The sequence below is a fragment of the Corvus kubaryi genome, unplaced genomic scaffold (genome assembly GCF_017639235.1).
Source record: "Corvus kubaryi isolate FWS band 111438036 unplaced genomic scaffold, C.kubaryi_AGA036_p1.0 37367, whole genome shotgun sequence".
In the NCBI taxonomy this organism is placed as follows: Eukaryota; Metazoa; Chordata; class Aves; order Passeriformes; family Corvidae; genus Corvus; species Corvus kubaryi.
The window spans coordinates 329,979-353,931 of NW_024581119.1; the positions used below are offsets into that span (position 1 = coordinate 329,979).

Here is a 23,953-nt window from a genome sequence, read left to right on the forward strand (position 1 = left end):
TCCAGGCAGAATGCAAACCGAGCTACACTCCCTCCCCGCCCAGCACCGGCAAACAAAAGCTGGGCGAGAGGCTGGCCCCTCACAAGCTGCCAGTAATTAAAAAGGCCTGTAAATGCCCCACAAAAAGCACTTCAAAGGGACGGCGACTCCAGCGAGACTGCGTGGTGTAAAAATTATGAGTTTTCCCCACAGGGTGCTTTGTGTGAAAAGGCTGGGGTTGGTGGCAAATGCGGATGACCACTCCTCGGGGATGCAGGGGTTTGGCAGAGCATCTCAGGGTGCAGGAGTTTGGTGGAGCATACCAGGGTGTGGGTATGGGTGCAGCCCTGGTACCTAAAGACCACTGCAAGTGTCCCACTACCACCGCAAGTAAATCTCTGCTCTGGCTGCTTAAAACTCTGCCTAAAATGGCCTTCTGCTGTCCTTACTTGAGGAACTCTTGTATCCCAGCCCCTCCCCACCACCCCTTTCGGGAAGCAGGAGGAGACCCCCTCCCCTCCCTCCACCCTGAACAAGACGCATGGCTCTTGGCCGTTTGATTACTTTTAAGTGTGTATTTTCCCCCACAAACAGAGTGAATACAATGGTTAGGAAATTTGACAGAAAACTATTCCAAGCCATTTATTGCCTTAATGCGCACCTTTGTCCAACAGGCAGTTTTGACAGGAGCGATAAATTCCAAATTTATGTCAACAGAGCATATGTTGAACACCTCATTTCTGAGCTAAAGTGGCATGCTGCCCCATAAATCACCCTTCTGTTTGAAATGAAAGTAGATTACGGGCCCATGTTATTGAGCAGTTAGAGCCATAGTCATATAAATCAGAACTTTTAACTCCAGGCGATCCGTTCTGCAATTAACTAAAGGGCACTTTGTCATCTCCAGGCCAGGGCACAGCTTGGCAGGGTGGCCAGCTACCGAGGGGAGGCAAGAACCACTCGCTGCCGAGGAAAGGCACCGGCGCAGCTGAGGTTCACTCGGTACCTGTTGGAGCAGCGAGCCACGAGACAAAGCCTGGAGCAGTGTGTGGCTGAAACACAGCCTGGCATGGGAGAGCCACGGCTGCAGGGGCTTGCACATCTCTGCCCACATCCTGCCCAATCCAAATTTTGGACACAAAACACAGCGGAGAAATTGGGAGGCTGCATGATACAAGCAAAACAGCTGAGTCCTGACCAGCCCAAAGCCAGGCAAAAGCATGCAAAAGTGCAGTGCTCAGAGTCCTGCACCAGAAATCTGTACTTGGGACTTCCACGGCAGTTTTTCTGCATCTCCCAATGCCCATGCATCAGGTCGAGATCCCCATTCCACAGATCTTCCCCATCCATCCTGCTGCATTTCCCTGGTTTGCTCCCCTGCATCTCCCAGGAACGCCATGCCATGGGATGGACGGGGGTCCTGCGGGGATGTGGGGCTGGCAGATGCTGTGGGCAGTGGGACCAGAGGATGCTGCGGGAGCGGGGGATGCTGCGGGGGCTCAGCCCCATGAGTGCTGGTGAAGGGTGAGGGTGCGAGGGGCAGCTCACACCCATGGGAATGTCAGAGCTATAAAAAGATTCAGACGTTAAGTATTTCCTTTCCTATAAAATATTCATTGCTGCGCACAAGTGCCAGGGAGCACAAACCTCCAGTGGTGCTAACTTTGTGCCACAGCAATAATGGAGTTTTATGGGAGCCTTCTGATTTTACTTATACTGGGCCACCATGGCAGTGCCCTGCCAGAGGGACAGCCGCCAGCCAGCACAGCCCCACCACGGCACATGTGGTGCACTGAACACCGGACAGCCAAAACGGGACCAGAGCCACTTTGCATTCCCCAAAAAACCTCCCCGCCATCCCCTTTCCACTGGTGCCTCCCTTGCCTGGGTAAATTGATATGAAACTGATTCATCCCCGATCTATTTTATCAAGATCAAGGCAGTGGAGCCACATCTTGTTTGTAGCAGGGACAGAGCAGGAAGCCAAGGTCAGCAGGCACCAAGCGGCTGCAAACCCCACATTCTCCATCATCCGACACCAGCATCACACCTGAGCTGCCAAGGGGGTGATCTTTCTCCTGACATGGCTATTTACAACACTTGGTGACTGATACCGGAGCGTGCGGGCCATGGTCCTGGTGGCTCAGCTCCTGCAGTCACTGCTCTGGCCTCAGCTTCCAGCCCGGTGGATTAAAATAGCAGGGAGAGCTATTAAGGACACGGGGAAGGGGGAAGGGAGCTGAGACCTTCCTTTCGCTTTAATAAATTAAGAAGAAAAAAAAACCTAACAAAAAAAACCTGCCCTCAAACCACCACTGCTGCTAAAAATAAGCAAATAAATAAAGAAATCTTACAGGAGCTGGATATAAAGATTTTACTATTTCTGAATGGTTTAATATAAAAAATCCCAAACAAACAACCAGGGGGAGGGGACAGCTATCAATAGAGAGCACTGAAATTCCCTGCCCGTACAATATTTATACTTACCATGAGCTAATTTATGAGTTCAAACCAGATGCTGCGGAGTGACATCATTCCACATGATGCCAACACTTCCCCTTTGAAAAAAGCCAAGGAAAGGATCCTGCTGTCCTGCCTTACCTGAAAAGAACCAGGCCACAAACACCGAACATACAATTCCAATCTTTTTTTAGAGCCTGCCCACAACAAATGTGAACAAATGCTGCCAAAGGGCAGTGACTCTCAAAATGCACTGCTGGCCAGGGCCAAGCACGTGTGGAGCATCTCCCATCCGCTGCTCCCAGCATCCCACCGGAATGATGCCTTGAGCTCCACAGGTTGGGAAAAGACAAACTGGCCACAGCAAAAAGGGCAGCATACAGATTTTTCTTTTTTAAACTTATTCCGAGGTCCTGGTTTCAGATCTGTGTTCAATATTCATTATTGAATGGAATTCCCCAGGAGAAAGCTTTATCCATGTGAACATTCCCTTTGTGTGCTCCAGACCCCTGAGCAAGAGGGTCCATGGGCTCGCACCAGGTGGGACAAGCACAGATGGGAAGCCATCAGCTGTATCCAAGGGGTGCAGCTGGCAGAGGGAAGTTTCCCCTGTCCGTCACAGCAGGACCATGGGGGCACAGATGCTGCCCAGGCCCAGAGTTGGGTGGATCTGCAGCTTTCAAAAGGGGATTCGGAATGCAGCCACTGCACAATTTACTGAAGGTCCACTGAGTGATGGTACTGGGTGTCAGCAGCTTCTGCCACCCCAGGGGTTGGCCCTGCATCTCTGCTGCACTGCCTGGATACCGGAGACCGATGCAAACAGCTCCATGATTCCACACTGTCACAGTGGGGCTGGAGCGCCGAGCACCGAGGGGTTAACGTATGGCAATGCACGCGGCCCTGCTCGGAATAGCCAGCGCTAATGCGCCGTCCAAAATCATCATCCCCATTCTTCAGGCATCTGGTGACAGGGACGTGCTGAGCACTGGGAGAGGAGCGCTTGCTGCTGTGCCGGGCAAACTTGGCCCCGGGCTGCGCCGGGCATCGTGGTGAGCCGACGTGACACGGGTGTCAGAGGCGTCAGGAGAGCACGGGGGGAGCTGCTTCTTTAAAATCATACAAGATCTCGACAAAACAGCAAAGTGACCTTCGTGCTGAGTACATCTGCCACAGCAGCGGCATGATTATGCAGATGTTTTGATTCCTAATTCAGAAATAATAAGCGGTTCACAGATTCCAAGTTTAAAAATATATTCGTCATCTGGTTTCCGTAGCAGCACGTGTGCCATTGGAGCACCAGCGAAGTGCTGGCCTCGGCCACTCCTTCCTCCTGACCTTCAGGATGGTTGGGACACCTGGCTCTGAGCAGCCTGGGCTAGTGGAAGATGTGCCTGTCTATGGCAGGGGATTGGAGCTGGATGAGCTTTAAGGGCCCTTGCAAGCCAAACCATTCTGGGATTCTGTGACACAGGGAAAGCATTCAGCATGACGCATTGGATGCTTTCCAGAGACAACAGTCCTGGGATGGTCCAGGCAGCATCATGCTGCTGCTCCCCAGAGAAGGGGGAGCCTGTAGCTCCTGAAGCCCCAAGGAAATGGCAGAAGTCCCCATGGAGCCAAAAGCAGGGAGACAGGGGAAAGTGGATATGCTGTTGGGGTGCTGGAGCACAGAGCAACTTAAATGAGGGGGAGAACTTTAGGGTAGGGGGAATTCTGTCTTAATTTCCACTCTCACCGATGACCCGACCACAGGGCTAAGGCTGGACATGCATCAGGAAGACGGTGGTACCCACAGAGCTGCCGCAGGGATGAGCTCAGATGAGCCCAGGAGCTGCTTCCCTGCACTGAGCACTGCACCTTCAGGGAGTAGGAACAGCCCCCAGGTACCAGATGGAATCAATCCACAGCTTGGCTGCTCTGTTCCATGAGGGAGACATGTGCTTCCCACCCCTCACTTCCCTATGGAGATGCTGACGATGCCAATGCCCCTCCCTGGTGCATCCCTGGTTTCTGCCCTGGCTCACCTGCCTGGGAACTGCAGCCAGGAATCGGCACGAACCACAGACAAACGCTGCCGCTCCCATGAGCGGCCTAGATCCCGAGGAGTTTTATAAGGTAATCAAATATGCAAGAGATTCAACAAACTAATTTCAAGCACACACCTGGGGTCCTCTGATAATGTCAGCTGTGCCTATACAGTGCAAGGATTAAAATTTCATAGAGTCATGATTTCATCAGTTGCTAAACTACAAAGGATTAATTAACAGCCAGGGAAGAGCTCATGGCTTGGAAATACAGTCGTAAGGAAAATATCTATCTTGGCTCTCCAGATGTCAGCACACAGACGAATAAAGCTTTGATGAAAACACTTTCTTATTATTAGCAACTCCAAAATACTGTGTTTTTGTAGCTAGAATTAAGGATGCCCAATTCCAATCTGCCACCGCCTGGATCTGTGCATTGTCCTCCTTTCTGGAGGGCCGGTTTGGGCTCCTGGGATGTGACTGTCTGGCACCCACTGGGGTTTTATGCCTGTATTTTGGGGACGGGCAGAGACGTCTCCCTCGGAGAGGGGATCAGGGAACCTCAAGCACGCAGGAGTCCAGCTGGGGGTCTTGCCTTTGCTCTGTGCACACTGCCTGCCCTGTGCTCACGGGCTTCCAGATAGTCTCCTGAAGTATTCCTCATGCTGGCTGGGCTTCAGAACTTTAGGAAGGAGAACAGCACAGTGCGATGGCCTCAGCACTGGCAGCAGGACTGGGGAGCAGCAGTGCATCCCCCCTTTCCCTGAGAAGATAAATTAGGGAGCCATCAGGGAGGGACAGGTGCAGCAGCCATACTGCTGTACAGGGGCAGTGGAAGTGTCTTTGATTAATGAAACTGTAACGCTGGGCTCTTACACAGTCCTTCTCCGCCAGGAGAGATGCCCTCGGACAGGCTGGAAACGCCTCCCTTCACAAGGATTCCCCAGAGGTTTCTCCCAGCCATGGACTGGTGTCCTCCCGTCCTCCGCCAGTGCCGCTGCCTTTGCCCAGGTCTGCGCCGCCTCCTCAGGAGTTCCCGGGGAGGACAAAGAACTAATTATTTCCAATTACAAGTTGGGAAGTGAACATTATGCACCTTGTCAAGGCAGCAAATTAATGTATCTGCACTGCACTGGCCTTTGGGGAGAGCCCCAAGTGCCCAGGGTGAGGAGGTGGCAGCAAGGGAAGCACCTCAGCAGCTCAGGGACTGGGGCCACTGCTGCCCATCTGACTGCAAAATCTCCCTTGGAAAACATGTATTTTTGGGAAAGACCATGGAAATGGGAGGTGTCAAAGGAGCTCGCACAGGCTGAGCGGAGCCGTCAGCACTGCACGGTGCAGCACACAGGACCGCATTGCATGCACCGTGTCCGAGCTGGCTTTGCTCCCAAAACCACACAAACATCTGCGCAGAGGGAGCGAGCGGCCGCTGGCTGGAGTCACGCTGGAACCTGTCATCTCATGGCACAGCTATGCAGGCAGATGCTGCTGGCTGCTGCAGGGCCCCACACCGGGGCACAGCGACAGGGGCACGGCACTGGCAACTCTCCCCTGCAGTTTTACCCTCCTGCACTGGTTCCAGTACCGGTGCACCAACAGGAAGACGCTGCCTCAGCTCTCCATAATTAGTTTTGCTCAGTGTACAACATGTTTTGCTGAAAAATAAATAAATACCTTCCGGGCGAGCCAAGCTCTGAGTGGGACGCCAGCACTGACAACACACTCCACTCCCCCTGGCCCCGGCCAAAAGTACGCGGCGTCCCAAACCCAGGCGTTGCTGAGCCATCCTGGCACCGTGGGACCTCCCCAAGGAGGCTCGCTCACAATTAATTCATTTATGAGCAGCCTCATCCCCTCCCCAACATGCACAACAGGTTCCATGCAAATTCGGGAGCTTTTAAATTATACCGTTAATGAAAGCAAATAAAGGCAGTTAAAAGGCAATTTGCTCAATTGGTGTTAATATTTAAGCACAGCATGTGCAAAAACGAGATCGCAGAATTTGGTTTTTCCATGAGAAAACTTTTGGTCCCGACTTTCCTGCAGAAAGGATGGAGCACGCCAAGGAATGCTGTGCCCAGGATCAGGTCTGGAGCCCCCCTGGCAGCAGCCAGCCAGTCTGTTTGTTAAGGAAATGTCCCCCGTGTGCCCCAGCAGCTCCACAGTCTCCACGACCTTGGCAATTCCTCCTCTGCCAAGGAGTGCGACTGCTACCCCCTCGCACGCCGGCATCCCCGCAGCCCTAGTGCCTCCCTGAAAACCTTTCCTGAGGGCAAAAGCACAGGAACAGTGGGAGCCCTGAGCTCCCCCTGTGCCTGTGGGACTTGAAACACCTGTGGGAACTGGGGCATGGGCAGGTAGAGGTGTCATGGGTGTCACTCCCAGCACTGCAGCCCCAGCGCATCCCTGGCTCAGCATGTCATTGCCACCACATGTAAAACGACACACTGGGAACGTGGTGGCCGCTGTGCCAGCAAACAGCAAGGACAAACCACCACCCAGCACGAGCTGCCCTGGGATACCTGAGGTACAGCATCCCTGCCAGGCACACTCTGGTCACTGCTTCCCGCACCAGAGCGTGATGTTGGTGTCATAACGGTAACAAATTCTCAAAGAAAACTGGAAACAGTGACCTGGCACCAAACTATCACAGGCAAAAGTGGCTGATGCTGCCCCTCAGCGCAGCCGCACTCCTGGCCATGCTCTGGCTCAGGGGTTACGATGCTCTTGCATAAATTCACTTTCAAAACAGGAGCTGCCGGTGAATGAGACCTCGATTTCTAATGGTTGGAAATATTTTGTACACTCTGCTGCTCCCTCTGTACCCCTTTGTCGGGGCCGAGGGCTGACGGCTAAAGCGGGTACCAAAAGACCATCTGTAGCTCCCGTCTTTACAGAGAAGTTTAAATAGGGGGATGAATGAGCACAGGAATTAATGAATGATAAAGCCGTATGGTCCCAGTCAGCCTCCTACGCCGGGATGTGGCATTCAAACCCTCCCAGCCTTCTGCCACAAAGAGAGGTTTCTAAGCTACAAAAAAAAAAGGGGAAAAAAAAAACGGGGGGGGGGGGGGGGTGGTGGCGCATGCAAGTTTTTAACCACAAATCCAGTACTCGCCTCCAGGTTCCCACCCGGTTTCCCTGCGCCAGGCTGGGGGAAAGGCACGTGGGAAGGAAAATCGGGGGTTTCCCCAGAGCCACCTGCAACTCCCCTTGATAGGGAGGGAAGTGAGAGGAGTCGGCTCTGGGGCTCATCCATGTGCTGGGTGGGGGTCGCAGTGAGGGCACCCTGGGGTCTCACACCAGCAAGGGTGGGCAGGTTTTGGATAAGCTGCCTGGGCTGACCATGCTGCATCCACTTGGCCAGCCTTTGCAGCATCCCCCCACCTCATCCATTCAGGACAACTTAAAGATGCCTGGTAAAAACTAATGAACCTGGAAAGGCTGAAGGGTGTTTCAGGTGAGGAGTCAAAGTGAGGGTGTGTACAGAAGCATGTCCATTAGAAACCAGCTCTACCAAAAAAAAGGTAATAAAGAGAAACCCAAGGCTTAAGGAACAGAAATTAGGCCTGCTCGCCAGTGCCAGAGAGAAGATGCTCCTGCTCACAGTACTGGCTGGCTGGAGCTTAACAGGTGACATCCAGGAAAAGACAAAGACATGGAGAGAATTGCTGCCATTGCTTATGGAGGGCTCCTGCCAGCCCAGGCACACTGACAAGTCAAACCCAGGATCAAACACCCCAAATTGGTTCAAATCCTGTTCAAGAATTGGGGTCTGCTTGGAGGGAATGTTTGTGTCCAAAACAACCCAGAAGAGGCAGAGGGAGCACGGAGCAGTACTGGAACACTACTTGTATTTTAAAAGCTGTCATGTGTAAAGCATTAGTGGTTTTGAAATTGCATTCTCAAGTTAATTAAATAGACAATCTTTTGTACATAAAAAGTGAAAGCACACAATCAAAAGCTAGGGAAGATGAAGTATCTTTTTGGAACAGGGTGCTGCCTCTCCTTGTCCACTTCCCCGATCCAAGCATCCCAAGGGAGCCACTGTCCTGGTGTGCCAGCACAGTGCCAGGGAGGCTGTTTGCTCTGTACTGAAGCTCAGCTGCAGCATTCAGCATCCCCAAACCCCGTGCCTGGGCACTGCACTGAGCTGTCCCGTGAGTCCATTTTCCCACAGGAACCACACATGCTCCATTCAGGGATTTCCTCTGTACAGGGACGTTTGCTGGCTGACGGCGGTCGGAACGCCCGTGGCAGTTATCTCCGCTGCAGCAGATGACCGAATTCAGTTTTAGGCAGGAGGTAAAGTTCACCATCGATTGGACTCACCATAAGCTGTTGATAATTACTATTATCTCTGAGTTAATCTTGTGAGAGGTCAACAGTTTTATAAAAATCTTGCAAGCTGTATCTTTTACCTCCCAACTTCACATCTGGGTCAAAAGGTCAATTAATGCAGTTTGCTGAGTTGGGATTTCAGAAAAAAATGTCTGCTCCCACCCCAAAGCCCCACTGGTGCATGGGGGACATGAGCAGGCACCCACCCTTGCACTGGCAAAGCACCCAAACTCTTGGGCTGGGAAGCTGAGGAGAATTTTCTCAAGTCAGGGCTATCCCATTTCATGAGCTGAGCTGGGGTTGGCTGCTTGCAGACTGAGGGGTTGGGGCACATCCCGAGCACCGGGATGCAGCCAACGGGTCCCCTGTGTCACAGTGCCGAATGCACGGTCCCTGCCTCGCGGCTCGTGGCACAGTGCTCTGAAGATGCCAAACCCCCCCCGCAAAGTGCTGTGTGTGGGCAGCTTCCTCCCTGCCCAGGGTGCACAAAATGAGTGCTTAAACTCCTGGGCTCCACTCCCACACCTACCCATGGAGGTGGCAAATGGAAGCAGAGCAGAAACCTTTGGAGGGGCCGGGAGAAGCCCCAAAAATGAACAAAGCTGTGAACCACACCCTGATCGTACCCACCTCCCTGTGCTCTGCATCACCAAATATCATCACTGCTGTTATTTTACCCCCCTGACAGGATGCTGCCAGGCAGCTCGGGGCAACATCTCACTTGGGGAACAAAAAAATCCTTTAGTGCTGCTGCAGCCCCTCCCGTGAGCGCAGCCCGGGCCCGCGGAGCATTGCTCGACTGCTCGGCAGGCAGGTGTCATAAACAAGCAGGCACATGGCAAACATATCGATTTCCCGGAGCTTATCGCGCAGCAACCAGCGCTCAGTTACCAGGCTACTTTAATATGTAATTTACGGTGAGAAGGGAGAGAGGGGCTGAGGGTGGCTGGAATATTTACTGTGGGATGGACAGGGAGGTGGAAGGTGTGAGCAGGAGGGAAGTATGGTGTCTCCTGCCTCCAGCCACCCTTAGTATTTTCTAACTATTAAAAAACCCCAACCCCTCGCTGCTGCGACGAACTGTTTACACAGATGCCATTAATCTTCTTCTGTAACTGTTTATGCTATGAAAATACAGTCTTAGCTGGCCGGGCTCTCCATCTCCTTCATTTAAATGCAGATGCTTAATTTCTGCCAAAACAGAGCCCACCAAAATTACCTCCATCCACTTCTGGCGCTCAACTCACCTCATCATCTGAGAACTGCCTGTCAGAGTGGGGAAAAGGTCAGAGCCTGGAAAAGTGGGAGAGAGGTGGCATTTCAAAGGCTCCTCCTCTCCAGCCTATATGGGACCAGACATGAAAGCCAAGACCAAAGCCCAGCCTGAGATAATGCTCCCTACCTGCGTCCAGTCACCCACCGGGAGTGGGGATGCTTGCCCTGACTCGGCACCTTCACCTACCTGGGGAGATATTTTGCCAGCAAGCTGTTCCCCCAGCCCACCAGCAGGGTTTTGGTGGGGAAGGAACCATCCGGTCTCCCTTCTGACCCTGTCCTGCATCCCAAGGTATTTTGCAGATGTGACCCTCAGGGGAGGTTGGTGTTTTTAGAGCACGATATTTTAAAAATCCTTCTTGTACAGTGCCTCTCAGTAGATCTTTTGGAATTTACAAGATAAATACTGGTAATTTGATTCTTATCTTCTTCAAATCCAATTCTAAGGCAATTCTGTGTAAAGGACACTAATTATAGCCCAAGGGGAAAGAAAAGGTAACCCATCAGCGAGAACACACTGGAAACGTTTAAAGGGGTAACGTTTAAAGGGGTACAGGGCACTGAAAAGTTAAATAGATTTCAAATCTGCTCTTGCAAGAACAATAATTTGTTGGGAGAAAATGATGCTCAGCACCATTCCTGCTCCCCAGCTGGTCCTTCCTGTGGACGGCTCAGTGCTGCGCTGGAAGTGTCGGCAGCTGGGGCTGCATCCAGCTTGCTCTGCACATCCTTTTGGGACTGCCTGGCCACTCCAGAGCTGGGCTGGAACAGGCAGCAGTACAGGGACAGCCCCACCTCTGTGCCCAGACAGTCATGACGCTTTTAACCCTCGTTTCCCTGGCATTATTTACTAAGGAAAAGGCAAAGTTTATACACAAAGTATATACAGTCACCAGCAACAGACACTGAAAATGACAAAACCATCACTCATAAGTACAAATATTATGTATTTTCCAACAAACACCCCTAAATACGGGATATTCTGGCTCCAAAACACGTCTGGAGGCCAGGAGCCCCCACATGCTCCAGGCACCCAACACTTCTCTGAAAAGGAGGAGGAGGAGGATGATGGGGAGAGCGTATTGACCACTGCCGCACGGCACAGCCTGAACGTTACAGCACCTATAAAATAATAAAACCCCAGTGCCGGGATGCAGAGCCAGGATGGGGCAGAAGATGATTCGGGAAGAGTCAAAGGGATTTGGCAATCCAAATGGAGTCTTGTTTAATGAGCACTGCCACAGGCTGTCATTCCACAGGCATCCGTCGTTACCATCCCTCCGAAGACAGCACGGTTATTCCCTTTAACACAGTGACACTTGCAGCTAACTCATGTCTGACCCAGCCAGCCAGGGCAGACGCTGTGTGAGAGGTGACCAGAGGTAATTGAAAATACACGTGCCGCAGACCGGAGCAGAAGGGCTGCCTCAGCAGCAACCCTCGGCACAAGAGGTGACAGTGCTGGCACCTGGAGGATGACCGTCACGGGCCCACGGTAAATCAGTACTTTGCTGAGGCAGGGCTGGGCTGCCCGGGGCATGCGGAGCAGCAGAGCCACAGTCCCTGGAGCACACGGTCCCCAGAGCAGGAGGGCTGTGAGCAGCTCGGCTCTGGCACCCTGGTCCCCATGGCTGCACGCCGCAGCACTGCATGTGGTGATGATGGAAGGCCCCTTCCTCGACACACGGATTGCTGGCGGGAAGCTCGCCATGCACGGCCGCTTCATTCACTTAGCAACAAAGGTGCTAATTAGGGAGCGAGCTGCTCTCCACCTCCAGCCAGAGGAGGATGTGGCACAGCTGCCGGTGCCGGCTGAGCCTTTGGTGCCCCACCATGCGGCAACGGCACTATGGGATAAGGCAAAAAGCATCCTGAGTGCCATCCTCAGGAGATGCCACCTCTGTGACGCCTCACTCAGCCCCCCCAGCACCACGGTCCACTCTTCTGCCATCCTCTTCCCATCTTCTGGCCAGGCAGAGCTGGACAGGTCTCTCTCCCAGAGCAAGGTCCAGTGTAAGCTCTCCTCCCAGTGATGCCTGCATCCTTAGCACACAACCCACCAGAGGCCCCTGCTCCCACCACCCATGTGCTGGCTGGTCATGGCCCCTGCTCCAGGGCAGCCTGCCACAGATCCCACCCTGCTAAATAATGCATTGGCCAGTGCTCATTGCTGCAAGGGAAGGGTTGATAAACATTTCTGCACTGCTTTAAGCTACGTTTGGTTCAACACTGAGGGAAGAGCTGCCTCCAGCTAAAGGGTCAGAGAAGCCAGAAATCAATACAAGTGCTTGCCTCTGCATCCCGAGATCCCAGTGTCCCTCCCCAGATCCGTGGGCAGGGCTGGGCTGGGGGAATCCCACATGCAGGTCTGGGGCATCCCCTGGCAGCTCCAGCGCTGCCCCAACTCTCGGGTACTGCTGACTCAGCACCCTGCAGGCTGGGAGCTGCCAGTGGCCCGGTTCCCACCACAGCACCCATTTCCTACAACCCTGCCCTATGTGCAATCTTCCCCACAGCCCCAGAAATGCAAATCCCAAATTCCCCCCAAAAACCCCAACCAAATGCTGCCCTTCAGCTAGGGTGATGATGATCTGAAAGGCTGGGGGAGGCACAGCAAAGTCAGGATGGCATTTCCTCATCCCTCACCCAAGGAGAGGACAGGAACCTGGGAAGCAAAACCAATTGCTTTTCACTTTTCTTCCACTGGAAAGGTTTTCATCCAAGTTAAAATGTTCCTAAGATGATTCCTGCCACAGGGAAGCAGGTTTTCTGCCAGTTTCATTGCACACTTCTGGTTCCCACCAAGGCAACATGTGCAAGAGAAGGCAAGGGCAGTGTGGCCAGAGCTGACCAAAGAGGCTTCTCTGTGACAAGTGCCTCTGGTCACTGCTCTTATTCGCAGGAGTGCCCTGCCCTGTGCTCGGCACTCGGGATCTTTTCTACGAACAGGGGGAAGGAAGAAAGAGAAGAGGAAATCACCTCGTTCCTGGTAAAAATAGCAGACCGCCCCGGAGGGGAGGCGGGCGGGCGGGACATACAGAGGGTTTCGGTTCTGAGCGCTGCTCCATTTCGCAGAAAGGGGCCCCGGTTTGTGGGCTGGTGGCGCTCTGCTGTGCCCCGACCACCCCAGGGCACAGAGGAGCCAGCCCGGTGCCGCGGCGCACGGGGCGAGGGGCCAGCGAGGTGCGGCTGCTGCACAGCGCCGGGGCCTCATCCCTCCCACGCAAAGGCCGTCCGAGTGTGCTGTGCAGCCGGCTGGGACCGCAGCCCGTGCCCAGCTGAGATACGATCTGTCACCGGCGCTGCCTGTGCCGCGCTGCTGGCAGCCCAGATTCACACGGTCTGAGAGCCGCTGGCAGGGTCTCTCCGCACCCAGCATCCTCTGTACATCCTCTCTGTCCATCCCCTCATCAGAGAACCCTTTTCTGCTACAATTTGCACATCCTATTCCAGACCTGTGACAATAGAATGGCTTAGAATGGCTTAAATTGGGAGGGACCTTAAAGCTCATCTCATTTCAACCCCCTGCCATGGACAGGGACACCTTCCACTATCCCAGGGGCAGCCACAGCCTCTCTGGGCAACCAGTGCCAGGGCCTCACCATCCTCACAGGTAAAGATGATACCTGAGCTCACAGCCATCTCTGCTCCTGCGTGACAGCAAAGCCCTGAGAAACCAATGGAACAGCCAAAGACGTGCAGTGAAATCTGGAAGGCAACGAGCTGTCCCAAAAGCCTTGTGCTGCCATGCACATGCACTTTCAGGAAGGCCAGCGGGGTTTTGGTTGGGTTTTTTAAAAACACAGCCTGTGCTGTGGTGAAACTGGACTTCTTGGAGTTGTAGCCTTCCTGGGTTTACTCTGTGCACCCCAAAATTAGTACAACCTGTCCCTAAGTACCATAATAAAAAACGCGTAGTAAGCGCTTTGCCTTTATTTATGTCAGTGCTGGTTTCAAGGAGGATGAATCATGCTTCCTCCTTAGCACTCCTTTCTAATATGATTTACTATAAATACTGCGTGGAGACAAGAATGAGGGAAGGTGACCAAGGGCAAAGCATGTGGAGTCCAGCACCATCCCCAGACTCAGCGGCAAAAGCATAAAAGTTATGCCTTTTCCTCTGGTCCTAGAAACATGTGTCAAACACAGTTACGGTAATAAAAAAGGGTACCTTTATATGAGGATCCTCAGACGCACAGATTCGTCAGGTAGAAAAGGCCGAAGATGCACACCCCGTGTGAGGTGTGTACAATTTTTACAGATCCTGCAAATTAGCATATCTGACAAGAACCCCCAATTAGGAACCTGCCTGGTGAAGTAATTCCCCCAGTTCTAGTACCTTCTAGATTCTCCCACCTCAGGATGGCACCCAGGCCCTGTTTACAAAAGTATATTTCGGAAAGCTGGTTTCAGCCTTGGTTTCTAAGGAGAACCAAGATAGCACAGGGATCCTGGAATTTGTTTTGTCTTTCTGCCTAGGAAAATGTTGAAACTAAGCTACAATATGAAGCTACAAAGCTACAAGTATATGTGTAAAGGATACAGAAAATATATAAAAGAAAAAAGGGTAAAAACCAAAACGGCATCAAAAGCACATCCAGTAGTTATGAGGGAGCAGCAAACCACACGTGGATTGTAACTGGTGCAGTACCTGGTGTGGAAATCATAAAATCACAGAATACCCTGAACCCAAAAGGATCATCAACATCCAGCTACTGGCACTGCACAGGACAGCCCCAAAAATCCCACCATGTGCCTGAGAGCATTGTCCAAATGCTCCTTGGACTCTGTGGCAGAGTTGGTGTTTGGGAATCACAATGGTTGGGAAAGATGTCTGAGAGCATTGAGTCCAACTGTTCCCCCAGCACTGCCAAACCCACCACTAAAGCACGTCCCTGGGTACCACTACCACACGCCTTTTGAAGCCCTCCACTGGCGACAGAAATGGCCTGGCGCTTGGGGCTGTGGGTTTTTTGAGTTTCTCTTTGTTTTTACGCTCAGCCGATGCTCCCCTTCCTTATAGGTCACCAAGGTGAAAGCAGGCATCTTCCTCCCCACCACAAGCTGCAGATGGATGGAAGTGCATTGTTTCAAGAAGGGGGTGCACAGGTCCCCTTGGCGGTGTGTACGGCAAACACCACAGCATCACCCGTGCCGGCATCCAGTGCACTCCCCCGCTGCAGCGAGCCTGCCGCTCCTCGCACAGCACTGAACAGAGCAGGGGTTATCAGCCCGGCTGATACACGCAGATAACCAGCCCATCTCCCGCGCTGACACTGGTAACAAAGCAGGGTGTTTAACGCTGATTTATGGTGGGCGGGCAGCGCTAGCCAGGCTTTGCGCGCCTTGCAGCGCTCGTGCCTACGTGGAGAAGCCTTTCCTCAATCGCACATTGCCGGATTGTTTGCTAAACAACATGCCAATAAAACAGCAATGAGACAACGAAGGCCGATGGAAACCTGAACCAGCACAGCAGGGCGCGTATCCAACCATAATCTACTTAAAATCAGTTAAGAACACTACAGCGAAAATGATCTGGGCGGCCCTGGCCCCTGGCCAGCGCATAAGCCTGGGCCACAAAGGCTCGCTCCCGCAACCCCAGTTTTAGGCAATGCTCCCTCCTTCAGACGCAGAGTGACCTCTTGCCAAAAAGAGGAATCCACCTTTCTTGTGAATGACGTGGTCCAACAGCACTTGTACTCTCCCAGAGGTACCTGCTGCTCTGCTGTCAGCACAGATGTTACCCAAAGCGCTGCCAAGGCAAACCAGCGTGTTCCAAACCGAAACCAAGTGGTTCAGGCATGCCTCAGCCTGAATAAAGATTATCCAGATCGGACGCACAGGTGATGCTCCTTAACACCCCACAGCAGGTCTGAGCAACTGGGCTTGAGCCTGGGAACAAAAGCAGATGTCACGACTGCAGTGGAAACTCATCAGCCCATATGAAAAGGCCTCTGGCCACACACAGACTCCCCTGCCATGTCTGCATGTATTCCAGAGGATGCATGAACCCTTCCCTGTTGCTCATATTATATGAATCCATCCTGTCTGAAATTCCCTATGTGCCACTCTCCCTGTTTCAGCTGGTACCTGTCACACCACCAATCTCTACCAGGGCCAGTGTGCACACCAAGCTCTGTCCAGGTCACCGGCCGCAGAGTGGGATGCAGATCCCTTCCAGCAAAGGAGGGAGCGATGCCCCGCAAAGGACTGATCCCACCATAAAGCGCTGAGCCAGGCCGGGGGGAAGAACCCCTCACCGGCAGAATGACACAAGCCAGGACTGCCGGGTGAGGAGGAATGAATGGAATAGGCTAATTTACACAGGAAGTGAGCACTTACCAGACCCTTCATCCCAACACACAAAACCCTCTGCCATATCTGGAAGCAATTACACCCAGTTAACATGATCTGCCTGCCACTAAAATTAACTGCAAACAGAAATATTTTTCACTTTTGCAACAGGAGATGCCATGGCCCCGTGTTTGGCTGCCGGGAAATATTTAGTAATTACTCATTTAAAGCCTCTCTTGAAGCTGTCAAGGGGGGTAGAGGGGGAATAAAAGAAAAATCTTGCTAATTGCAGGCAAAAAGGAAAATGCAGATCATTTTACTCTATCCAAGGAAAACAGATTTACAGACTGGTGTAACTAAAGAGCCAACATCCCACAGAAGCGGGGAAGGCTGCAGGAATGCTCAGTCACCAACAGCCCAGGCTGCTCTGCACCACTCCCGTGCTCCACAAGGAAAGGAAGAAACATTGGAGAGTCACTCCTGAACTAGCACAGGCTCTCGGAGGGGCCCTCTGTACAGCTGAAAAGGCTTTTTAACCAACATCACTCTGCAAGGTGTCACGAGGACTGAGGATGCTCTGCAAATCTCATCGAGCTGCTGCAGCCACAGCCAGCTTTGGGGAAGAGCCACCCAAGTGTCCTCAGCGCGGCAGGTTTCATGCATTGGGGTCCCAGCCCTGCAGCCAATGGGGTCCTGGTCCCTGGGAATTGAGCGGTGCTGGGGAAGGGGCTGCACACCAGGCAGAGAGCAGGCAATGACCCTATCACGCCCCTGGATGTCCCTCTGCAAAGTATCAGAAGCACCAGGCATCATGGCCCGGAGAAACCAGAGTTCCACTGGGCAGGGGGAAACAAACAAGCAAATACATAGAAAATAGGTGTTTTCTGATGGGAACCTCAGAGCTTCACTTTCAAATGCAGTGCATGCATAACTAAACTGATGCAGAATAATGGATGGAATAATGTAGAAGCCGAAGGGGGCTTTTCTCCCTCCACACTTGGAGCTGAGTATGGAAATAGTTAAGTCACCCACTGAATAAATCAAAAGTTCAAGGCTGCAACATACCATGCTGTATTCCCCCTCTGCCCATGACAAGAACCAGAGAGCCCCCGAAATCCCAAGCATCCTGCGCGGGGTCTCGGCCGGCGCTCACAGGTTACATGCTCAGGGTCAGCGCTGTGGACCTTAGCTGCAACATTCATTTCCTGAGCGGGGCACGTCCCCCTGACCATAAAGCTAATAAGAGCTTCCTCGCCCGGCTGCCCTGCACTGCAGCCCAGCAGCCGGGAACGCTGGTTTCCATTAGCCCCTTATGATGCCAGGTGCTGCTAATAAGGCCCATCAGCAAGAAACAAGAGCTGCCAGGTCATCCTCGAACTCTGGAAGTAATCATGGGCAGAGTTTGGGGGGCTGCTGCCCTGGCTTTTTCCTTCCCTCTCCCCCTTGCTTTCTATTTTTCCTCCTTTTTTCAAAAGTTTAAATTGCAGTGGAACATAAATTGACGAATGCTTAAAATAAAATAAAAATAACTACTGTATTCGGCTACTGAAATTAACACTAATAACATCTCACAAAGCACTTGGGATCCGATTTATCACGTTTATTGCTTTAATGGTACACTGCATCTGTTTCTCACTGTGACATGCCGAGCAGTGCCAACGTGCCTAATGGCATTAGCAGTACAACGCTCAGCTAATCCAGGTGGAGACAGGGGAGGTGAGGCTGCCAGAGGAAGAGCCAAAGGCTGGATCCCCATGGGAAGCTGCAGTTTTCCCAAGCAGGAGCCTTTCAGACTGGTGGGAGCATCGATGCCTGGCCCGCCCTGAACACTGGTGCTGCTGGGAGCAGACAGGCAGATCCACTGCTTTTCTGTCTTTCAATGGGGAAAGAGGGCACAAATCTGGAGTTTGAGGTACAGTGGCTGGCCAGCAGTCACTGGAGCAGAGCGAGCCTCCTTACCCCTGTCTTTAAGTCCTTCACTGGCGCACACACATCTTTAGCTGACAGCTCAGCCATGGAACCTCGAAATGCAGAACAGACCTGACAGTTGGCATGGAAGCTTTTCCCCAAGGTCCATCCCCCCATATGACAGTGAGAACAAGCACCTTCCACCCAAAATTGCCCCACAAGGAGCATATGCACACCACTGGCCTCCACTGGCCTCATGACACCACCACCACAAGGCACTTTTACTTTCCCGACCAGCATCTCCATCTCACACTGACACACGTGGCGAGCACTGCCAGCAGCTGCACTGCCATGGAGGGCCAATTCCCAGGCAGCACTGGCTTGGGATCCTCAACTGTGCCATAAATGAAGCGTATGGGATCACATCCCACTGACAGCCCTCCCAGCTGCTATCACTTTATAAAAGACGTGGTTTAATTTTTTTAAAGTTTAAAGGTATTTAACTTCCCAATGACAAATTATGCCAGGCTCAGTTGGCAGCTCGGCACAGCTCTCGCCTTGCAGCTTGGAGGTTTTCCTTCACAAAACAACCCCAAAAAGGGCCACTGAACTATGGCTTTTTTGTCTGCAATTAGAAGCGATGATCGATACTAACATTAGATTAAGTTTGAACTTTGCTGAACCCAGAAGGAAATCTTTTATAAAAAAAATTAAAGACTCGACGACTCAATCTACACTCAATTAGTCAAAATCATAAGCTCAGTAAGGGAGAAAAAAATGTATCATGCAGCAGCCGGTGCGTTCAGGGACCTGAAAACCCCGATCAGAGGCAGAGCCAAGGCTTGTGGCCACTTGGCCCCCCAAAGGTCACAACTCAGGGCTCTTGGATATGACACGGCACAGACGATGCTGCCACGAGGCCAAGGAGCCGTGTTACCACGCTGGGCTAGGGCAGATGACCGTCCCTCGGGCACCGTCTGTCACCCAGGGCCAGTGGCCCCCTGTGCTCACCGAGGCCAGGCCAACCCTCTGCTCTCCTTTTTCATGCACATGCTTCCCATACTAAGGAAGACAGGAACAACACTCAGAAGGCTCCAAGACTATAAACATATATGTTTACACTTCTATAAGCATGTGTATGTGTAAACAAACAGCCCCGCCATATGCATGGGCTGCCTGTGCTCTGTAAACAGGCTCGGTGCGCACTGGCTCACCGAAATCCTTGTGCAAAGAGCACCATTGGTGCTGGGTGGCTTTGGGCTCTGTCACCTGCTAGGGAAGCAGCACATGGAAGCTGTCACACTGGCAGCCAAACACCCCACGGAACAGCGAGGTACCCCCAGCCCTGGCCCCCTGCCCCTGGCCCCCAGCTCACCACAGCTGGGAGCGGCTCTGATCAGGCACCTCCGCGCTCGCATCGGGGTCGGAAAGCAAAACCACAGCAGCGAGTGCACGGCAGAAAGAGGTCAGCGAAAGCTGACGAGTGACACCGTGGCGCCCCTGGCACTTCCTGCCCCCATCTCCAGCCGGTGCACAGACGCCAGTGCAGGGTGCAGATCCCCAGGCCCCCTTACCACCAGGCAATGGAGCGAAGAGGAGCCCGCAGCCAGCACGGTGCAGCTGCCACCAGAGCTGCTCCGGCAGAGAGCTGCAGATCCCAACCCAGCGCAGATGCTGTTTAACAGCTCCATGAATACAATAGGATCGCACAAATCCTCCCCAAATGGTAATTCTCACAACGTATTAGAAAGCAAACACTATAAAAAAGCCACATGAGACCCTGTCTACACACAAACCGCCTGGGATTTAGACTTTGGGGGCCGAGGAGTGAGTTCATTGGACTGTGACCCAATGCCTTTCAACATGGACAGTCTTACAGATCAGTTTAAACACGGCTCAAAGGATTTGGCTAACCCTGCAAAGTTTGCCAGTGCCAGGTAATCGGTCTGAAAGCAAGAACAGGCAAACGGAGTTTGGCGTTGGCTTCAGCAACTGCCTTTAAGACTCCGCTGGCAGGGGCCAGTGCTGAGCTCCATGCTCCAGGTAGACCCTGAGCCCTGCAGAGCATGGTGTGTGCCCAGCCTCCCGATAAGGATCATGAATAAGTGAGAAATAAGCCACGGTTGCAGCCGCGGCTGTCAAAACAAGCTGAACCCGGGAAGGCGCTGTGAAATAGGGGCTGCTGTGCTGGACAGCTGGGCCGTGCTCCCTCATCTCTCGACCGCACGGGGAAGGATCTGACCGTGCAGCTCTCCCTCCCTCTGGACAGATCCACGGCTGGTGATAGGAGCCTTCGGACAGCCCCAGCATCGCCCTCCACTGCGGCCACAGCAATTGCTGCTCTGGGCTTGGAGGGGGAAAGGGAGAGCCTTGAGACCGTGGTGGAAAGGCACGTTAAAATTCTCTCTGAGCCCTCACTGCAGCTCTCCCGGTGACGTTCGGTCTGCATCACCGCACGGCCGAGGCGGCTTCGGGCACGTAACCAACGCCAGCCCCAGCTCTCCCACTTGTGAGAAGGGGAAACAAAGCCGAAAGCGGCTGTGCACCCACACGGAGCCGAGGACCCTCAAGGGGTGAAGGCTGCTCCCCGCAGGGTCCACGCGGCTGAGCGAGGGGCGATGCTGCCAGAACTCGCGCAGGGCTGAGGATCCCGGCTCGGCAGCTGCCGCCCTGCACCCGGAGTGTTCACGGGCTGAGCGTACGGGGAGCCACTGCTCCGGCACCCGACAGCAGATATCCCGCACGGCTCACGGGCAGCAAGCGTGCCGGCAGCCCCGACTTCCCCGCCGGAGGCGCGTGCCGGCACGGACACTGGCCCTGGAGCGCCTTATGCGCATCAGGACTAATTAACCTGTTGATTCATTAAAAATCTGATGGGTGCGCAGCCAGGGGAGGCAGGGAGAAGCTACGGCACCGTGCTGGTGATGCCTTCTCTAGGCAGGACGCTGCTGTCCTGTCGCGGGGCTGCAGCCACACCGGGGGCCAGAGCAGCGCTCGCCAAAGCACGTCCAGAGCCGTGGGATTTGACTGGCGATGTCAATTCTGGTGTGGTAATTATCGTGGCTTCCTTCCCCAGCCAAATCGGGGAACAAGCCCTGATCCCTGAACCACGACCAGGAGGCAGCAAACAGCGGAGCACTGAGCTCACGTGTCAGTAACCACCACCACGCTCGCACCCCGCAGCAAGTCCCCAGGGTGCAGGGCTTGGAGTGAGCACACAGATGCCCCCACACTGAGCAGGGGAGCCCCAAAACCGCATCCGCAGCGATTGGATGTTCAGCCCTTCACCGTCCCCGCAGGGACAGACCCGCGGCTCTGCGGCAGCCTGAGCCCTCTGCGCTCGCCCCGCCGTTACCCAGCCTGACCCCCGCGCCACTTTGTGCAAAGTGTAAATGTTTCATAAACCGGGAAGCTGAGCAACACAAATTCCCCCCGAGCTGGCAAGTCACCGCATAGTGCCACCACTGCCCGTGCTGGTGTGCCCCAGCACTGGCACAGGAGGGACCAGCTCTCAGCAGAGGGTGGTGGGCAAGTGCTGCCTGTCCCCACTGCATCTCTCCACACACAGACCCCTGAACTCAAAGCGTAGCAACTGTGGGCTGCTTGGTTGATGCCGGCCAGGGAAACTGGTGGGGTTTATGGTCGCAGGAAACACCGACGGCCCCAGCTCATCCGAGCTGTTCTCCCCAGCCAGCACTCACTGGAAGGAACCTTCTGGCACGGCTGCCAGATCTGGGGGAGCTGCAACAGCCATCCCTCTGCGAATGCTACTCCACAAGCTGGTTTTGGGGTACGTGATGGAAACTTTGCACCAGCACGTACGATGCTCAGCTAGAAACGAAACCCTCTGACGAGATCCTGGCTGCCCGGTGCAGCATGCCACAGCACGGCCTCGGCACTCACCTGTGCTGCTCGAGGGTCTCGTTGTCCGGCAGCTCTGCCCCACACACGCTGCACTGCTCACCCAAGGCTCTGCTCTCCGTCTTCATGCCGGCTGCCAGCTCCCCCAGCTTACTGAACAGCTCCCGCTGGATGAAGCCCTGGGGCAGCAGCCCGCCATAGGCACTGAAGTCCATGGAGACAGCCAGGGCCGGCTGCACGTGCAGGGCGGACGCCACAGTGGGCGGCACGCCGAGCACCGGCTCAGTCTTGTGGTTCGGCAGCAGCGAGTAGATGCCCAAGGGCTTCTCGCCCGGGGCAGTGCCGGACGGCTCTGGCCCCAGTGGCAGCCCCTGGCCAGGCTCAGGGGCTGGCTCGGCACCCTCCTCACGGGTATAATGCAGTTCACGGGCACTAGTGATGACACTGCTGCGGGTTGGGGTGCCAGGTCCTTCCTTGCCCTTCTCGTCAGGCTTCTCCCCACTGGAGGCACCGGGCTCGGCTGTCCGGGGGCTGTCGTGGCTGGAGGCCTCATCCACCTGCATCGCTTCCGTTTTGACTTCAGCGAGGCCAGGGGGGCGGCAGGTGGTGGCGGGGCGTGAGTCCTCGGGGGCACTGGGTGGCAGGGCACCCTGCAGCAGTGACTGCCCAATGGTCATTAAGCTGTCCACTGCCGCCTTGGTGGGGCTCATGGAAGAGAGGGAGCAGTAGGATGCGGAGGCAGAGGGGCTCTGCTCCGCTGTGGCTGCTGGCAGACTCTGGCTGGCCATGCCAGCATAGCCACTCTCCTCACCAGTGGGCCTGGAGATAAAGAGGCCCTTGATGTACCTCGACTTCCTCTCCTCCTCTTCCTCAGTGGTGGCGGTGGCACCTCCATCAGCCACGGTGACCTCGGTGTCATTTTCCTCGGAGGCCTGTATAGTCTCCAGGATCTTCAGGCACTGCTCCTCCAGGTACTCAATTTCCAGGATCTCGGCGGCATAGAGCAGATCGTCCAGGTCCTCGACCTTGGCTTGTAGGGTGGCAGTGTACGCGTACTCCAGGATCTGCTGGAACGTCTTTGGTGAGAGGAAGTCCAGGGTGTAGTGCTGGCTGTTGCGGTGGAAGAGGATCTCGAACATCTTGCTGGTGCAGGCCAGCACGGTTCGGTGCGCATGGAACTCCTGGCTGTCCACCATGATGACCACGTCGCACAGCGTCCCCGCCAGGCGCATCTGGTTGGCTTTGTGCAGCAGCCCGGTGGGGTGGCAGGGGTTCTGCAGCTGGATCAGCCCCATCTTAGTAAGATCCATGGCGCGCCCCAGGCTCACACATCAGGGTGTCTCGCCGTCGCTCAAATCTGGGACCAGCTTTGTGTGCCGACTATCTGCGAAAACAAAAGGCGGAGGGGGAGCAGAGTGGAGCGGGAAGGGGGAGCGGTAAGGGAAGAGACGAAAGAGAGCGAAAAGGGGGAAAAAGAGAAAAAAAGGAGAGGGAGAGAGAAAAGCCGGGGGGAGAAAGGAGAGGAGAAGGGAGCGGGGAGGAGAGAGAAGTTAGCCCGCAGCCCAGCAGCGACTCGCCCAAAAGTTTCCGCGCTGCTCGGCGGATCCGCAGCTGCCGGAGCCGCGTCCCCGCTGCCGCCGCCTGGGGAAGGCAAGGGAGGGAAGGGAGAGGAAGGTGCGCATCCCCCGCCGCCGCCCGGCCGCAGCTCCGGCCGCCCCGTCCCGCCGGCAGCGCGGCCCCATCAGGTGCGCGGCGAAGCGGCGGAGCCCCGGCCCCACGGCGGTGCCGGGGCGCGGGACGCGGGGGGG

The 23,953-nt window shown here is 54.4% G+C and overlaps 1 protein-coding gene across 1 annotated transcript in view; it reads right to left on the reverse strand.

Annotated features, from left to right (window-relative positions):
* Positions 1–23,818, reverse strand: part of ZBTB16 (zinc finger and BTB domain containing 16) — a 54,755-nt gene extending 30,937 nt beyond the window's left edge. Inside the window, exon 1 of the mRNA XM_042034367.1 lies at positions 22,188–23,818. Within this exon, the coding sequence (XP_041890301.1) occupies positions 22,188–23,455 (1,268 nt within the window). The 5' untranslated portion in view covers positions 23,456–23,818. The remainder of the gene's footprint in view (positions 1–22,187) is intronic.
* Between the last annotated feature and the right edge of the window lie 135 nt (positions 23,819–23,953).